Consider the following 16,916-nt stretch of genomic DNA (forward strand, 5'->3'; position numbering starts at 1 on the left):
ACCTATTTTTAGTACTACCCACTCAATCATAGACACTTCCAGGTCATTTACCCACAAATAGCCACGTATTACATTTTTAAGCACATATTTCGTTACAATAAAGTTTCCCATGATCTATGACCGGCGCTATCCAAAAATATACGTCTAATTTTAGTAAAACGCGTGTCTCTATTGCGTGTATTGATAATATATCACGATTAGGATTAATGTAACTAAATGACTTAATTGAATTACTTTTTACTAGCACGTAAGACGTTTTAGAATGAGACGATGCATGCCAACACGCGCGGCCTTTCACGCACAACGCGCATGTCCAGTGCGGTTGGGATCCAAATCAAGAAAAGTGGGATGTGGCGTGATGCGATGGCGTGATCGCTGTAACGGTCTAAATGGGATGGCGACCTTATACCAATGTAATAAGAGCTATTGTTAAAGAATAGCCAATCTAACAAACGTCAAATATAGGGCAGCGACTTTATATCAAATGTATAAGAGCCAAATTCGAAGGTTAGGGGGACAGGTAAATTTTACGTGGTACGTTATACGTATGGGATCGCAAATCGTAATTTCGGCACGTGCAGTTATCGGGGGTGTAACTCAGTGGTAGAGTGTCTGCTTCGCATGCTGAAAGTCCTGGGTTCAAATCCCAGCTCCTCCAAAATTAGTTTTGTTACTTTGCTAAAACAATAATCTTACCAAATCTTAAATTGGAAGACTTAAAATTGTTATCAATTATCATGATTCATGAATTTATAATCAAAAGATCTAGTAAAAGTTACGGAAGAATTCATAGTAATTTTTCAACATTTATGTTTTTTACACACTTTTATTTATTAGTTATTTTAAAATTAGTTTCAAGTCAGACTGCGCGTCGTCAAAAGCTCTAGCTCAAATTAAATTACAGTGACTTGGGAAACCACCGTTGATTACGCCATCTATTAAGTTGTGCTGAAAACTAAATATATTATGTTGGCGCCACTGTAGCTCTATAGCTACACAGCTTACGCCATCTGTTGAAAGTTTTGCCAACTAATTTAAACTGGTAGAAAATAACATAAAAATGTAATAAAACAGCCGTAGTAGTAATGCAATATTTTAATGAAAATTCAACTAAATGTATAAATCTTATTTATACTTATACAATAAACAAGTAAATGGATAAATCTATTTACATGTTGTTGGAGGAATCGCATACATTGCGAATTTCCTTCCAAAATTGCACTAACAAAAATACGGGACGCTATCGCGTCCGCATACTCAAAGGGTACTTGGGACATATGTTTAAATAATATTATTTAATGATAAATAACAGTTTTGGATTGTTCCTTGAGATCACATATTTCAAATAAATTAATAAAAAATCTTAGGGCTACATCAACTTTGGCAATACTCTAATACAAAATTGGTCTCTTCAACAAAGGTATAAGTCCCAGTAATCTGTGGAGCGTGCTCAACGAGTACATTATTAATTATTAATTGTATAATAGATATTATTATCGCAGTCTTAGGTCGCCGGGGACCGGCTTCGCCTTACCCTAGAGAGACCGCTCTAGTGCTACACCTACTACGGCGCTACTTGAAGTACTTGTATTGATATTGATACAATGAGCTAAGTAAACGTCTAAGCTGCGGGCGGGTACGTACTTGTAGAAAAATCTAGAAGAAATGGTGTTTTCACACCTCCTATTCAGAAAAGAGCTTTTTCTTCTCTGTTAGGAGGGATCAAAGTGGCACTTTTCCTCCCTGCTAGGAGGGATCAAATCAAAGTAATACTTTTCTGTTCTAACACACTATTTTTACATTTTTTTTTCACATTCTTTTTTAGCTTAAATAATCTGTTTAAGCATCAGATTGTGTCAACACTAAGATTTTTTTTATTTTCCTCATAGTTGATGTGAAAAGCAGTACCTATGTGTCACACGGTATCAAAATTATTTCGTCTTGGGCGTTACTCACCTAACCTCAACCTCACTACGTTCGGGGTTCTATTGTAGAATCCATCGCTTCATTCAGGATTCAATGTACGCCCTTGACGGAAATATATCATTTTGATCCCTTGTAACACAAATTACTGCCTATTGTAAGTTTCAAAAGGCAACGCAAGCGACGCACGAAGAAGTGTCACTACTAAGGGTATCTTAATATTCTTAGTGTGATCTAAGAGAATAGAGTGTATAGAGAGTTACTGTCATGGTAAATTATGTAGGTATATTTACTGCCATATTTCGACAGAAGATTAAAACTTTTAGAATGCCACTTGACTTTGATCCTTATTCTTTCACTGATATCGGCCCTTAATCTTCTGTCGAAAGATGATGGCCATAAATTTACTGTGGCTACATCAGCTACATAATTTACTTTGGCAATCCGCCTCTATTTCAAATTCTTTTTGGTGTGATATAATGGTAGATCCACTACTAAGAAGTTTATTCAAAGCGGTCATTTAACAAAGTGTTTTGCCGTTCAAAGATCTAAAGTATTTTTTCTGTAGTTGACTAACACGTTTTTTATTTTTTAATATGTCTTCTAGTTTTTACTACAAACCGCCATCTATTTCATCTAATCTATGCTAATAGAAATGCTACGATTATTATTGGAAGATAGTTAACTGGCCTCGCCTATACGAAACGATAACAAGTGACTACAACACTAAATATAGCCTAAAGATCTACACTAGAAAACGAGGAGGGACTAGAAAAACTGCTAGAAAACAAATATAGAAGACTACTGGCCGTTTACATTGTCTTTTTGGCAATTTGAGGATTTTATAATAATAATTCAAGATATCTTACCCGACTAAATACAATGGAATGTAAAGTTCGTGTTCATTCTATAGTTCGTTTTTTGTAGCATTAAGGTAAACAATCTTGATGTGTCTTCTAATTGAAACACATGTTTTAAAAATAAGTCACGGCAAATATGTAACAATTATGAATCTAATACGATCATTTATATTCTTCTGCTTTCATAAGTATAAGTTACTGATTTTTAAAAAGCGTTTTCAATTAAAAGACATGTCAAGATCGCTTACCTTCTTTCTAATGCTAAAAAAACGAACTATAGTTACAAAAAATAGCAAAGTGTATATATTACAAGATACTCCCAGGTAGTTATCATCATCCAATAAGCGGTGCCAGCACACCCCTGGGGCCTACCGCGAAAACCGAAATTCGCAAATTGCGAGGATCTTTCTCTTTTATTTAGTCCAAACTTCGATTTTCGCGGTACGCCCCCTTGCCTGAGGCCCATTTCTCGAACGATATTCAGTTTATGGACTAATAATATTAGTCTAATACCGTCTGAGAGATAGGCAAATTGACGTTAAACTTAACACGCTTTCATAAAACAACCTAGTTTAATTGTGACGTTATCTATGAAAAGGGACCTTATTGTCGATGGCGCTTACGCCATTATTAACGATGCTCCGATATAAATACAATGCCGCGCGACGCTGTGCGGCGTAAGCGCCATCGACAATAAAGTCCCTTTTCATAGATAATGCCCCAATTAAAGTTGAATGTGCCAAGTAAACGGCCTATTTGGCTACACGCTACACTGAGGTCTACAATAGGTTTGGCAGGGACGGGAAGAAACGTTAACATACAACCGTTGTAGGCTATAGAGAGTCGAGGCGGGTGCGCTGCACAGCCAGCAGGGCTGAATGTTGCTGGAGACTCTTGCGCAGGCCTTCTAGTGTTTGGAGGACCTATGGATCAAATTAATATAGGTACTTTAGTGTCAAATCTATGGGATCCTCTATCTGGGATCTATGGGGAAGGTTGTCTGGAACAGATCGCTCTTTAGCGATAAGGCCGCCTGTTGTCTGCCTCTACATTTAATCAATCGTTCTTTTCTTTTGTTATTTTTTACTGAGGTGTGCTAATAAAGAGTATTCTATCTATCTATCCCCTTAGCAATTACGTATTGATTTATATTTTTAGAGGGCCCGTACGGTTCATTAGCTTGATCACATCCAAAATCGGTTTTGAAGTTTGAAGCAACACACATAGTAGAACCATGGAAGGAAAAAATAAGGTAGGTACAAACAAAAAGTGAACTCAATATCAGAAATTACTTGTTCCAGGATTTTAGAGAAACTTCCAGATAAAGAACCTTGTTTTTGACGTCAGATCTATTAATCGAACCGGATTATAGCTATTACGTAAACATTGAAAATTCTAGATCAAAACATTAATTCAAAATTCCCGATACCTAATCGGTTTTTAATGTATGTTTTATAGTTTTATATCTCTGTTTACTATTAAACCACTGTCCTACCTAATCGTATTGTAGGTATCTTATAGTATAGCTATAGACGATTAATTAGGCAACTAATATTGAAATTGACGTCAATCCTATAAAACGTAAGTCATCATACATATTATAAAAACATAAACATTTTAGGGTGACTTGCTAAGATTTTCCAAAATCCGTGAAACCGGTTAATCTAGTTGTAATGGTTAATTTGCGGTTGTAAATTATGTCTAGCGACTGTCAGGACGTTAATAGGTATAGCCCCGTTGTGTGTCCGGTTTAGTAACAGTAGTAACACTCATATTGGCGGTGTTTTAACCGTGGTACCACAGCTTTTGTACCACAGGGGGACCACGGGTAATTTTTTTCCCCGTAGACCCACTGCTCCAGTTTTAAGTTATCTTTTTGAATACGAAACTTTCCGTGGGCCCACGGGTCATTCCTCAGATAATTTATTTCCCCATAGACCCACTTCAATTTAAGAGTAGGTACAAGTAGGTAGGTTAGGTTCGTTAGGTAGGTAGCTTCAGATGCCCGAGGGGCTCCGTCTAGTTACGTTGTGAAGCAAATGTTTTTGGCGAAGAAACACTAAATTTGCAATTTGCTTTCGGCAATTTACATAACGTTTCACGTTTGTAAAATGACGACGCCGTTTGTAATAATTAAATGCAAGAGAATGTAATAATTAATCCCACCTATATAACCTTCCAAATATGACAACGGTGGTCCACGGGTAAAAGACAGTTCTTTTCAATTACCCGCAGTCCCATTTTGGTGCAGTGAGTCTACGGGGAAAAGAAATAACCCGTGGTCCCCTGTGGTACAAAAGCCGTGGTACCACGGTTAAAACACGCTATTTGCTGGGAACTTTTGCCTTGTGGCTATGTATAATAGGTACATGCCCTACCGCCACCATGACTGACCGCTATGTTGCAGTAGTAAGTGCGACAGTATGAAGTGCCTGTAGGCCTAGCCTAGTACATGATTGGCGCGACATCAGTAGACATAGACTTTTTTTTTTATCTTACTGATATTAGGTGAGGGTCAATCAGTCCTCGCTAGGAGTACGGGCGGCCGATTGCCTTTGAGTTATATTTGGTAAGTATGTATTTGTTTGAGGTGTTATATTAATAAGTTTTTACTATCTAAGGGCTAATAATAGTTCGTCTTTATTTAACTATGTTAATTAAAGAGGGACGGGTAGTCTATCTCGGCGCGAGATCCTGTCGCGTCAATCATGTGCTAGCCCGGCTGATATTATAGATCTTTGCCATTTTCAAAATTACCCCGCTTTTGAAGTTATCTCAATGCTCTCGTCACGACTTTCGTCCATCCGCGCCTCACGCTCGGAACCGCACCTGAAAGTTTATTTTCTCACCTCATCCCTCTGGTAGGCCTTCCTCTTCGGCGGCTCGGAGTGAGGTCGGTCGGGGCTGAGGGCGACGCGGGGCGGGGGCGGCGGCGGGGGCGGGGGCGGCGCGGCGAGCGGGGAGCGGCGCGCGGGGGTGAGGGGCTGGCGCCGCGGCTCGGGCGAGTTGGCGCGCATGAAGTTGGTCAGGTGCGTGCGCTCGGGGCTGCGGCGGGGGGCTTCCACCTTTGGGGAGGCACAGGAACACTATGAGGTGCAGTACTCGGGTCGGAACTGGTTTTGATTTCACTTCATTTTTACGTATGAGCAAGATAGACAGGCCCTCTCATACCCGACAAGGATTGGGCTGTAATCCCCAAACTGGACATGAAAGTTCAGGAATTTACATGGATGAATGCAAGTTTCATCACAGTGTTTTCCTCCACCGAAAATCTATGAAATATTTGAAGCACAAAGCACAAATAAACCTAAATTATAAATCGATTATATGAGGAAATAAGTTTCCGGTTCCAACCCTAGGGTGCGGCATACAGGTTAGTATATGGGTAATATGAGTGCTCAAGCAGCTCAAGTTATTCAGGAGTGGGGGGAAAGAAACGTTCATGAGTCTAAACTAAACTGATTCCATCGACATCTTATATCTCTTTTTTCTACTCTTTGACTGCAATGCTTGAATTAAGACTTCGTATACCAAAGTGAAATCACATACTTTTTTCACTATGGGACCCCAACTCAACTATAATATTCATTTCGATACAGTTTAGTCAACTATAATATTTATTTCGATACAGTTTAGTCAACTATAATGAAATTGACCAATCGAAAGCGCGGAGCAAGTACCATCAGGGCCTCATGAGTTACGAGAAGGTGTCGTTTACCAACCGGCCGGGGGGCGCGGGGCGCGAGGCCGGGTCGCGTACGAGTATGAAGGTATCGCGGCTGCTCGCGCATCTTAGCTGTATACTTTTGGTTTTTTTACCTACATATATGATTCTTCTACTAGTTTTAAGTATTTTTTTTTGTTGACTCGTAGAAAAAGTATTGTATAGGTACAATAGTGATATAATCAAGCTTTTCAATCTCGTACCTTACTTAGGCAACTCAGTTAGCTTCGTTGCCTAAACACGGTACTTTACTGAAAAGCTCTCCATTATATCACGATTGTATAAAATAGGTACTATTTTAAACAAGTACCTATCAGACATAACAAGGACCTATGTTACCACTTATAATAAGCTCAATCTCATCGACTGTTACAAAAGGATTGAAACTATGTGTAGGGTAGGTATTATAAGCATGCTTGCTCTTTTAATAATTGAATGTAGGTAACAATAATACAACGAAAGAAGTCGTATTGGTTTTACTGAGTCAAACTGTCCAAGAAAGGAATTTAAAATACATATATAATTTGAAGATAACTAGCGCCATCTAGTTTGATTCAGTAAAAACCAACAGTATTGTGAAACACAGACAGGTTTGGGCTAAGATGTTGGATGATACGTCTAGGAAAATGCTGAAAAAATGAGTTGCGGTTAGTATAGATCACATACACAAATGAATCATGAATCATTGATAAGAGCGTGGTGTGATATGTTAAATTTGTATTATTATGCCACAAGTCTGTACAATTACTTCATAACGTTCAAATGGGAATAAAAGATGAAGTTTCCACCAAAATATGAAGCCTATTATGTATAATTAATTATTGATAAAAATGGCTGTTTTATAGGGTTATTTAACAAAGGTGATTCCCACCCAATTGCTATATTACCCTTACATCCGTAATACCGTAGCCCTCGGACCCTCAGGACCTCATGAAACAGCAATTAAATAGCAGCATTGTGGCCTCGCGTATGTCTGTACCTACTGATATATTATGTAGTTGCTATTCCCCATATTCGACACTTTCAACTTCAACCTCCAGCAGCAGCAGCAATTTTCCACCAGTTTGTTATGAACTCTCAGACTGTGCGTGGCGAATGACTACCTGTTTCTCGAATCCGTGGTTGGCCTCAAGCAACATTTCACTAGCACTAGAAGAGCTACAGTATTGGGACAGTTTCCCTACTTAGGTATGTACATATTTGTTTACTTACCTCCGTAGCCCTAAGCTCACGAACTCTAGGATTATGCGGTGGCTCGAGCGGAGCCCGCGACACGGTGACAAGCAGCTTTTCGGCCTCGCGGATGAGCTCGCGGTACTTGCGTTCGGCCTCGCGGTCGGCCTCCAATAACGGGTCGCGCTCGCGGACCGGTGGCGCTGATGGAGCGTGCCGACGTCGAGCTCGTGGTGGTGTTGCTCCTGAAATGTCATGAAAATAAATCAGTAAAGGATGTTGTTTACATGTTACTTATTCGCAGACAGTACAGTTACAGTTGTACCTATCTTCCGTTAGTGAGTATTACTTCCGAAATGTGCAATTTTTTTATTAAGTACTCAAATAAGTGACACGGGATTACAGTAAAAACCAAGGCACTGTGAAACTACAAAACAAAATACAGGAAAACAAATAACACTACAAATAAAAACCAATGACAAATTAAACATTAGATTTGGGCGACGACATACGTAACAGCCTGGCTCCGTTGCGTCGTCTGACTTTGTGTATAGGATTCGGGGTCCCGTTGTTTCCCATAAAGTATTAAGTCATAATGTATTGTTTTTCATATTATCATTAGTCATAAAACTGAAACATTTCAGGATTTTTGTTAGGTTATCCTATAGATAGGTCAGGTTAGGTTAGGTTTGTTTTACGAGGGGTATTCAAAATATTCTCGGTATGAGAATGAAAACAAACAAGTACGAAAAGTTTGATATTTTTATTTTTCAATATACTCCCCCCCTATGTTCATACACTTAATAGATCGATCAATTATTTTTATTAATCCTGCATAAAAATATTTTTTATCTTTGGTGTAAAAATGCTCCTCCACTGCCGCCTTCAATGCTTCATCATCGGAAAATTTATTTCCACGCAGATCCTTTTTAAGATTGGGGAACAAAAAGAAGTCGCTGGGGGCTAAGTCCGGACTATACGGTGGGTGAGTAACAGTTTCAAACCCACATTCAACAATAGCTGCCTTGGCAATATGAGCAGTATGGACGGGGGCGTTGTCATGCAGAAGCATAACACCTTTGGTTAACTTTCCTCGCCTCTTTTCTTTGATTACATCCTTTAATTGACGTAGAATGTTAGCGTAGTACTGTCCTGTGATATTTACACCTTTTTCTTTATAATCGATCTGTAATAAATATAAATGACTAAATACTCCTTCACAATCCCAAAATATCGTGGCCATGACCTTGCCAGCTGAAGGGATGACCTTGAACTTCTTGGGATGAGCTGAACCCTTAATGTGCCACTGCATGGACTCTTGTTTACTCTCTGGGTCATAATGATGAACCCAGGTTTCATCTCCAGTAACTATTCTTTGCAGCACCTCATCAGGATTTTCACCGCACAGGTCAATAAAATCGGAACAACAAGCTACACGCATGCCTTTTTGAAGCCGAGTCAGCATTCGCGGAACCCATCTTGCACTTACTTTTGACATATTAAGATGGTCATGGATAATATCATGTATGGTACCAATAGAGAGATTGGTTACTTGTGCTATAGATTTTACCTTCACTCGACCATCTTCCAATATAAGTTTTTCCACTTTATCAATATTTTCTTGTGAAGTAGCTACTACAGGCCGGCCAGGTCTAGGGTCGTCTTCAACACTCTCCCTTCCACGTTTAAACTCGCTTGACCACTTTTGAATGGTAGATAAAGAAGGAGCAGACTCACGGTAAACACAATCCATTTCCTCTTTTATGGTTTTTTGATTTTTACCCTGTTTTGTCAAGAATTTTATCACGCATCGATGTTCTAATTTAGTTAACATTGTCAATTCCCACATGATGTTCATGTTTGTTCAGCAATTGCAGAAAAACAAAAGAACATCTCGCTTCGAATTATACTTTTTTTTAATGTCAATGAATAAACCTTAGCGGCCAGTAACGAAAGAAATTTTAGAAGAGGTTGTAAGATATCAATACCGAGAATATTTTGAACGCCCCTCGTATGGCGATTCTGAAGTGACGCGTTTGTGAACCAAATGAATTATGACTAACGAAAATGCGGGCAAACAATACATTATGGCTTAAAACTCTTTGGGAAACAATAAAGACACGTAGGATTCGGCAGGTTGCCCCGGAACCGAAACACCACATGCTATGATTTGCAGGCTATAGGACAACGTTGTAATTAGTTAAAAGTTACATGTGTAACTCACCAGCTGATCGCGGTGGTCGTCGCGGCGGCCGCCTCCTCCTTGCCCGTCTTCGTCCAGGCGACGCAGTCTCATCAGGCTCGTCCTCATCCCCACCATCCAGCCCTGTATCCCCATCAGAATCTATATCGGCATCCGATAGTATGGCCGTCTCTCTCCCCCTTGTGCGCATGCCCCTGCACTCCTCGTCGCTACTCGCTCCCTCGCGGTAGCACGGAGAGCGAGGTTGTGGGGACAAGTGGGGCGACAGGTGCGGTGACCTGGAATGGGCACAAGATCTTGTTATATGAGATGTGCTGTGATACACGTCTTGTGGTTGAAGTTAGAAGGCCCAGTGGGTAATGGATATAACAATCGAAGTATTTGATAACTTTTCTGAGGTTAAACTAAAATTTACAGACCGTTTTTGTAATGCTCAGTGGCATAGGTATATAAGTTTTTAATTATTTTCGTTACCGAAGACATAAATATTGTGTCAGAGGACACGCCACTGGCACAAATCGATCAGCTTCGTCTTAGACTCTAATGGTTGCCTCGAATACTAGTTAGAGTAGGGCTTCTTTAAGAAGGACGTTGCACTGTTCTAGGTTAAGTAATCCTTTGCGACATAATCCTTCAAGTCGTTGCCCAGTATTACTGTAGTGTATGAGTATTATAATGTCGAGAATTATGTCATTAGATACTTAAAACCTACAGGTATGTTGTAATGTGTTAAATAATGCCTTATTATCTTATAAAGCATTGGTTAATAGCATGTGTAAAAACTCAGAATTTATCAAACTCATTTAGGCCAACCATAAATGGTATACCAGAATCGGCCTTACTGTTGGCTAAAGCAATTAATTTTTTCATTAACTGCTTAATAATAAATAAAATAATGAAGGCAGAAGGCGGTGATCTTGGACACGGCGCGGATAGTCCGCCGGTTCCTCTCTCTGCGGCCCTGACCACCGGCAGCTTGGGCCTTGCCCCGCTGCTGGCGGCACCCTAGGTTAGGTTTTTTATAATATGTTTATAAGTATTTTGTATTGTTTTTGTAAGTATTTTTGTATTTTATTTTTATATCCATATTATAAAATAACCTAACTTAAGACCAAAAATAAATAAAATAAAACAACATTTTCGTATTTCAATCCGTAAAATCTACTGTTTGACATTGACGAACTTAGCTCCAACAAGGGAATGTTACGCAACCTACCTGTTGCTAAACTTAGCAGGGTGGGAATCCAAAGAGTACGGCGCGTGGTGTAGCTGAGGGGTCTGCTGCGGGCACTGGAGCGACTGCTGTTGTACAAGGTGCGGGGGTCGCCGCCGGGGGTTGGGTGACGTGGCCCCGAGCCAGGGGTTGGTGCGGATGCGACAGCGAGGCCGGGGAGACGGGGTCATGCAGACCACGGGCGGCTCGGGCAACGGGCGCCGGACTCCCACGCTCGATCGACGCTGGAAATTATTATTTTTCGGTTAGGACGCTTCACTCAGTTTTAAATTCAACCACTTTGCACTATATAGACATTAGTAGATAAAGGATTATTTTATTAAAAGATTATTCAAACGTTTTATACAAGATTTAGAGAAGGGACGGGTATTGAAAGTTACAAAAGGACATTGTGTGATTTGTGTGGGTGTATCTTTATGCGCCTAAACCATTTGTAGTAGCAGAAATACTTCTCTATGTAAGTAAATATTTTTATACTTACTGTATTCTTCGACATGCTGTGTAGCAAAGTGTGATTAAAATCTTTTTTTTTTATTAATTTTGTTATAATATTGCACAAAAAAAAACAAGTGAAATAATGGTAATGTTTGTTGTACTAAAACTTGGGTTATGAAACTTTTTACTGAAGTATTTATTAATATAATATTATTATTTAAAACAACTTTAAATCGTATAAAAAATAATTGAGCTACTTTTTTTATTTGGTCTATTACCTTTATATTTAAGACTCAAAATTGCATTTTATAATCAGGTTTTTTTTTAACTTGGGAACAGCTTAGGAACAAATGATGAATTTTATGATTTTTTTTTATTCATGTATTTTTTAAGTATCAATTAGGTACCTAATATGTATAATATAATGTATAGTTTAACATTATTTAGTACATAATTACTATAGAAAAAAATACAAAGCCCTCCAGTAACTAAGGCAGGGGCCAGTTTATTTAAATTGGTTTGATTTTAGATAATCATTTTATTTTATATTTTAAATAGTTATGTTTTTCTTACTATAAAATTTACTGATTTCTTTGTTGTTACTTGGTGCAATAAATAATATTTACATTAATTACTTGGTTATAAAAACAAACTACAAAAATATAAATATTAGTTTAAATATGATGAAAACAGTGCTTCTAAAAATACCTACCTTAAGATTTTGACTAAGTATAGGAATATAATGGGAACCGGTTTATAAAACTAACCTTCCGTATAAAAGGGCGTATGTGTCAGGAATAACCTATAATGATACGCTCTGTTGCGTGCGCCATATTTTTATGTAGGTATGCTAAACACTAAACAGCTGTGTATCAGCTATTATCGGCAAGGCGAGGCCGCATGCGCGTACGCATGGTGACATCACCACGAACTAAATATAAAATCCACGTGGTGGCCGCGTTTACGTTTACCCAATTTCATGGAAGATGTCGCTGTTCCGTCCGTGTGAAATCCTACTTCGCGGTGTTAAGATTTTTCTCGCGATCATGACCCTCCCCGCTTGAATTTGTTGCGGCAAGACCTTACTTCATAGGATCATTTCTATAGTAAGCTCTTCACCAGGCTATCACAATACGTGAGCTGACCCCATCCACGAAGATGAGATGTGGTGCGGTGCCCTGAGCGTGAGAAAGGCGATGACTGTCATGTCATCAGCCATCGATGATCGTTCACCTTTCTCTTCGGAGAGAGGCGTGGGGTACTGTCGCTGTCTGAGTGGCTGGTTTTTTAACACCTTTTAATTTATTGAAAACAGAGTTGATATTCTAAGAACAAAGTTTAATCTCGCTCGTTACTAGTTAGTAGTTATACATTTACCATTAATGAACAAGTTTAGATGTTTTGCACCTACTTGTTCAGATGCCACCTTTTCTTCAGTATTTATGTCAAAGTCAAAGTCAAAAGCATTTTTATTGCAAACATATTACATAATATTAAGTAGGTATGTTAATTGAATATTTTTTTAGACAGTATTTTAGGAAAATTAATTTCAAAAACAAGTTATGAGTGACAAAAATAATATTTAGATATTTTCCATAAATGAAAACAACCAAGCATTACCTATTTGGTAGGAAATTTCGAATACTGTTCAAATATATTAAATTAATTTAAAATAACATAAATAAAAATTCTATCAGTTTCGATATTTGTAAAACTACATATTTTTAGAGGGATTTAAAAATATGTACAATTTATAAAAAAAATAACCTGAAAAATGCTATACTTAGCGTTGTACTTTATAAGATAATTAGTGGAAAAAAATTGTAAGACAAAAAACGACAAGATCCCTCGCTAGATGTCGCTAGGCACCACTTAGCTCACAACATTGACACCGACGCGATCGAATTAACATAAAAATATTATTATTATTACAAACTAATTCGCAACTCTAATTTTGTGTTATTAAAATGTGTCTATTATAGTTATAGATAGATGGATAGATGATTTATTTCATGAAAGACAATTACATAATAAGTTTGCATTGATGTCAAAAATATAAGAATTTCTATCATGATCGTCAAAATAAAAATAAAAATGAAAATAATAACAATACTAATGAAATAAAATTATAGCTCCAATAAGGATTGTCAAACAATTAAAAATAAGAGTAAGTAGGTAAATACTTACAAATCCAAAATATAAATTTACAATGTCAGAACTTACGAGAATACAAGAACAGAAAAAATAAAAACAATGAATAAAAGTCAATTAATTTCCAATTGGAACAGTCGTTAATAAGAGTAGGTATAAAATAATATCTCCCAATAAGAATCGTCAACACACAACATCAACAATATAAAAAAACAATGAAATACCTAGTATCTCCCAATAAGGATAGTCTATGATAACGGAAACAATGGCAATAAGAAAACAATAATAATAAAAAAAAAAAAAAAATTGAATTAAAATGTCATTTCCATGAACTCATTTATTGAGTACAGGGGGTTTTCCAACAAAAGGTTTCTCAATTTACGCCTGAATATTACGTCGCATTGCTCGTTTCTTATCTCGGCAGGTAGGTGCTCGAAATACGTAGGTCCGATGATTCGTGGGTTCTTTTTTGAAAGCACCAAGCGACGAGGAACTGTTCTGAGACGACCTGTGTTACGCAGTTGTTTTCCCGGACAATCTACACGAGAAAATTGAGCAATATTGTTTCTGACATACATTATTAGATCAAACAGGTGTTGTGAGTAGTGAGTCATTATGCGTTCCGAAATAAAAAGTTCCTTACAAGGGTGTCTGTGTTTTACTCCAGCAAGTGTACGAATTGCTCTCTTCTGAACTATCAGGACTCTTCTGGCATCAGTGGAGTTACCCCAAATGAGCGTGCCGTACGACATGATAGAATGGAAGTGAGCAAAGTACACCTGCTTTAGAGCTTCCTTCGAGATAAGAGGCTTCATCCTTCGCAACGCAAAGACTGCACTACCCAACCTGTCACAGACATAGTCAACATGGTGCTTCCAATTTAGGTTACTGTCAACTATAAACCCAAGGAACCTACTCTCATTGCACACAGGCATCGGACTATTGGCAATGCATGATGGTGGGAGTGGAATCTTCCGACCAGAGAATAGACTTAGAACAATTCACGTTTGACTTAGAACAATTTAGTATGAGCCCATTTGCTGAAAACCAGGTCTGTAACTGCGCACAAGCATCACTTATCTTTAGGCTTAGCTGGTCGTAAGATTCTGCACTAACCAACACAGTGGTATCGTCCGCAAACAATACAGGCAAACCAGCTGCAACATTGGACGGCAGGTCGTTTATAAAGAGAAGAAATAACGTATTTCCGAGAGCAGAGCCCTGCGGAATACCGATATTTACAGACCCTGCGTCGGATTGTAATGGTTTACCGTCGGCAAGCAGTTTTACGACTTGTTTGCGGTCCGATAAAAAGGACGTAAACAGCTGGTGAGCTTTGTCTTGGACACCATACAGATGTAGTTTTTTGAGCAGTAGCACGTGACTGATGACGTCAAATGCCTTCGATAAGTCGCACAATACTCCTGCCATCTTATTGTTGTCATCTAACCCAGTCACTATAGAATCAAACATCCTGTACGCCGCGGTGGTTGTAGACATTTTCTGTCGGTACGCATATTGGTTACTCGTAATCAGTTTGTTTGATTCCAGGTGAGTCATCAGGTGGGATGACAAGACAGACTCAACTATTTTGGATATGGTTGGCACTATTGTAATAGGCCTGTAGTTGTTGACGTCGCACCTGTGTATAAGATACATGTTTAGAGTAAAAAATAATTTTTATTAAATAGATGAAGTTAAAATATTTCCACAGTTCGAATTTACCTTTATTCTCTCGGGATTGGGAGTGAAATCAGAGGGGCTACCGCCAAAATCGAGATTCGCAAATTGCGGGGATCTTTCTCTTTTACTCCAATGCAGGCGTAATTAGAGTGACAGAGAAAAATGCCCGCAATTTGCGAAATTCGATTTTCGCGGTTATAGCCCAGCTATCAACTACCGTGCGAGCGTGGAACGAGCCCTGTTTTTGGATAAGGCATGTCGCTTCTCCTTTGCGATAGTGATTTGATTTTATAGGTTTTTGTTTACCATTCAATGTTTAGTCGCGTGCTAGTGCGCTACGTATCAAAATAAATAATTATATCCGATTTAAGCCCTTGCTACACGGTCGCCGCCAAGCCTTCTAACCGTCTGTCCTTGGTCTGACCTTGGTCAGTTTTGGTCAAATTTTGTTGGAAACAACTGTCTACACGGTCCGTCCAGACCAAGGCCACGCGGTCTGAGGGGCTTGTCGGCGACCGTGTAGCAAGGGCTTTAATCAGTACATCGCCCTTAGGGGGTGAGTATTAGTACTCAGCTTATAAACTAGTCGAGTTTAAAGTTACTCGAAATGAAAAACCTGAAAGCAAATTAATGTAAACACGACGCCAGACACAGCATGCTCGACTCATTACCTCACCCGGAGGCTTAATTTCCAAAAAAAACAGGGAGATATGTTAAAATTTACGACTTGAATTAATCACACGAGGGTTCAACGCTTGATCCTTTAATTTGTACACGCTACGAGCAAAATGAAACGCATTAAAAGTTCGGCCACCAACAAAGATAATCAATCAATTAGGCAAGTCATTTTTCCCCTGCAAAACGGTAAAGGAACAAAAGAAGATCGGAAGCGTATTAGGTTTTTAACTGTAACATCATTCTGTATTAAAATAATGGACATTCGGAGTTGTTTTTCCAAATGCTAGCCTTGTGGAACCAGTATAATGAGGTCCCCAATCTCGCGCAGTTCCAAAGATCTCGCGATAACGATTACACTGGTGATTGTTCGATTCACGCTTGTTAAGCAATGGAAATATACGCCCATGTGGCTTTGTGTGGCTTTGATGAAAGACCACCCTCGTCAATTTATCTGCTCTACTTAATTAACGAAGTTGCGCGAAGCGTACTCCGCATATAAAGCGAGCGAAGTAGAGTAACTATATGTATGAACTATAACCCAATTAATGTAAAACGGGGATTTAATGTAAACTTATTATAAATGTGCAATCACGAACTTTGTGTGGGGCAATTTATTCCGTAATAATTAAACTCGCGTCATGGACTTTGATTAAAATAGTCAGTGGCGTAGCTAGGCGTGGGCGAAGTGGGCCGTCGCCCACGGCCTCGCGCCCCAACAGGGGCCTCGCGCGAGGCCCCTTCAGGCACAGTGAAAGAAAAGGGCCTCGCAATATGCGATTTCGCCCACGGCTAGATTAGTTCACGTTACGCCACTGAAAATAGTTCCAATTACCAGCCACAAGTTAAATATAG

The 16,916-nt window shown here is 38.8% G+C and overlaps 1 protein-coding gene and 2 non-coding genes across 3 annotated transcripts in view; 2 read left to right on the plus strand and 1 right to left on the minus strand.

The window, feature by feature from the left end:
* Positions 1-586: 586 nt before the first annotated feature.
* On the plus strand, positions 587-658 carry Trnaa-cgc (transfer RNA alanine (anticodon CGC)). The gene has a single exon. It is a non-coding gene; the product is annotated as a tRNA-Ala (tRNA).
* A 2,854-nt stretch (positions 659-3,512) lies between these two features.
* Positions 3,513-16,916, minus strand: part of LOC134647273 (serine/arginine repetitive matrix protein 1-like) — a 44,564-nt gene continuing 31,160 nt past the window's right edge. The window contains exons 3-7 of the mRNA XM_063501550.1: positions 11,100-11,341; positions 9,905-10,161; positions 7,720-7,925; positions 5,633-5,848; positions 3,513-3,706 (exon numbers count right to left, since the gene is read on the minus strand). Of these exons, the coding sequence (XP_063357620.1) occupies positions 3,617-3,706; positions 5,633-5,848; positions 7,720-7,925; positions 9,905-10,161; positions 11,100-11,341 (1,011 nt within the window). The 3' untranslated portion in view covers positions 3,513-3,616. The remainder of the gene's footprint in view (positions 3,707-5,632; positions 5,849-7,719; positions 7,926-9,904; positions 10,162-11,099; positions 11,342-16,916) is intronic.
* LOC134647696 (small nucleolar RNA U3) lies at positions 12,629-12,832 on the plus strand. Its single transcript, XR_010096847.1, has one exon. It is a non-coding gene; the product is annotated as a small nucleolar RNA U3 (small nucleolar RNA).

Source organism: Cydia amplana, chromosome 4, assembly GCF_948474715.1.
Source record: "Cydia amplana chromosome 4, ilCydAmpl1.1, whole genome shotgun sequence".
Taxonomy (NCBI): domain Eukaryota; kingdom Metazoa; phylum Arthropoda; class Insecta; order Lepidoptera; family Tortricidae; genus Cydia; species Cydia amplana.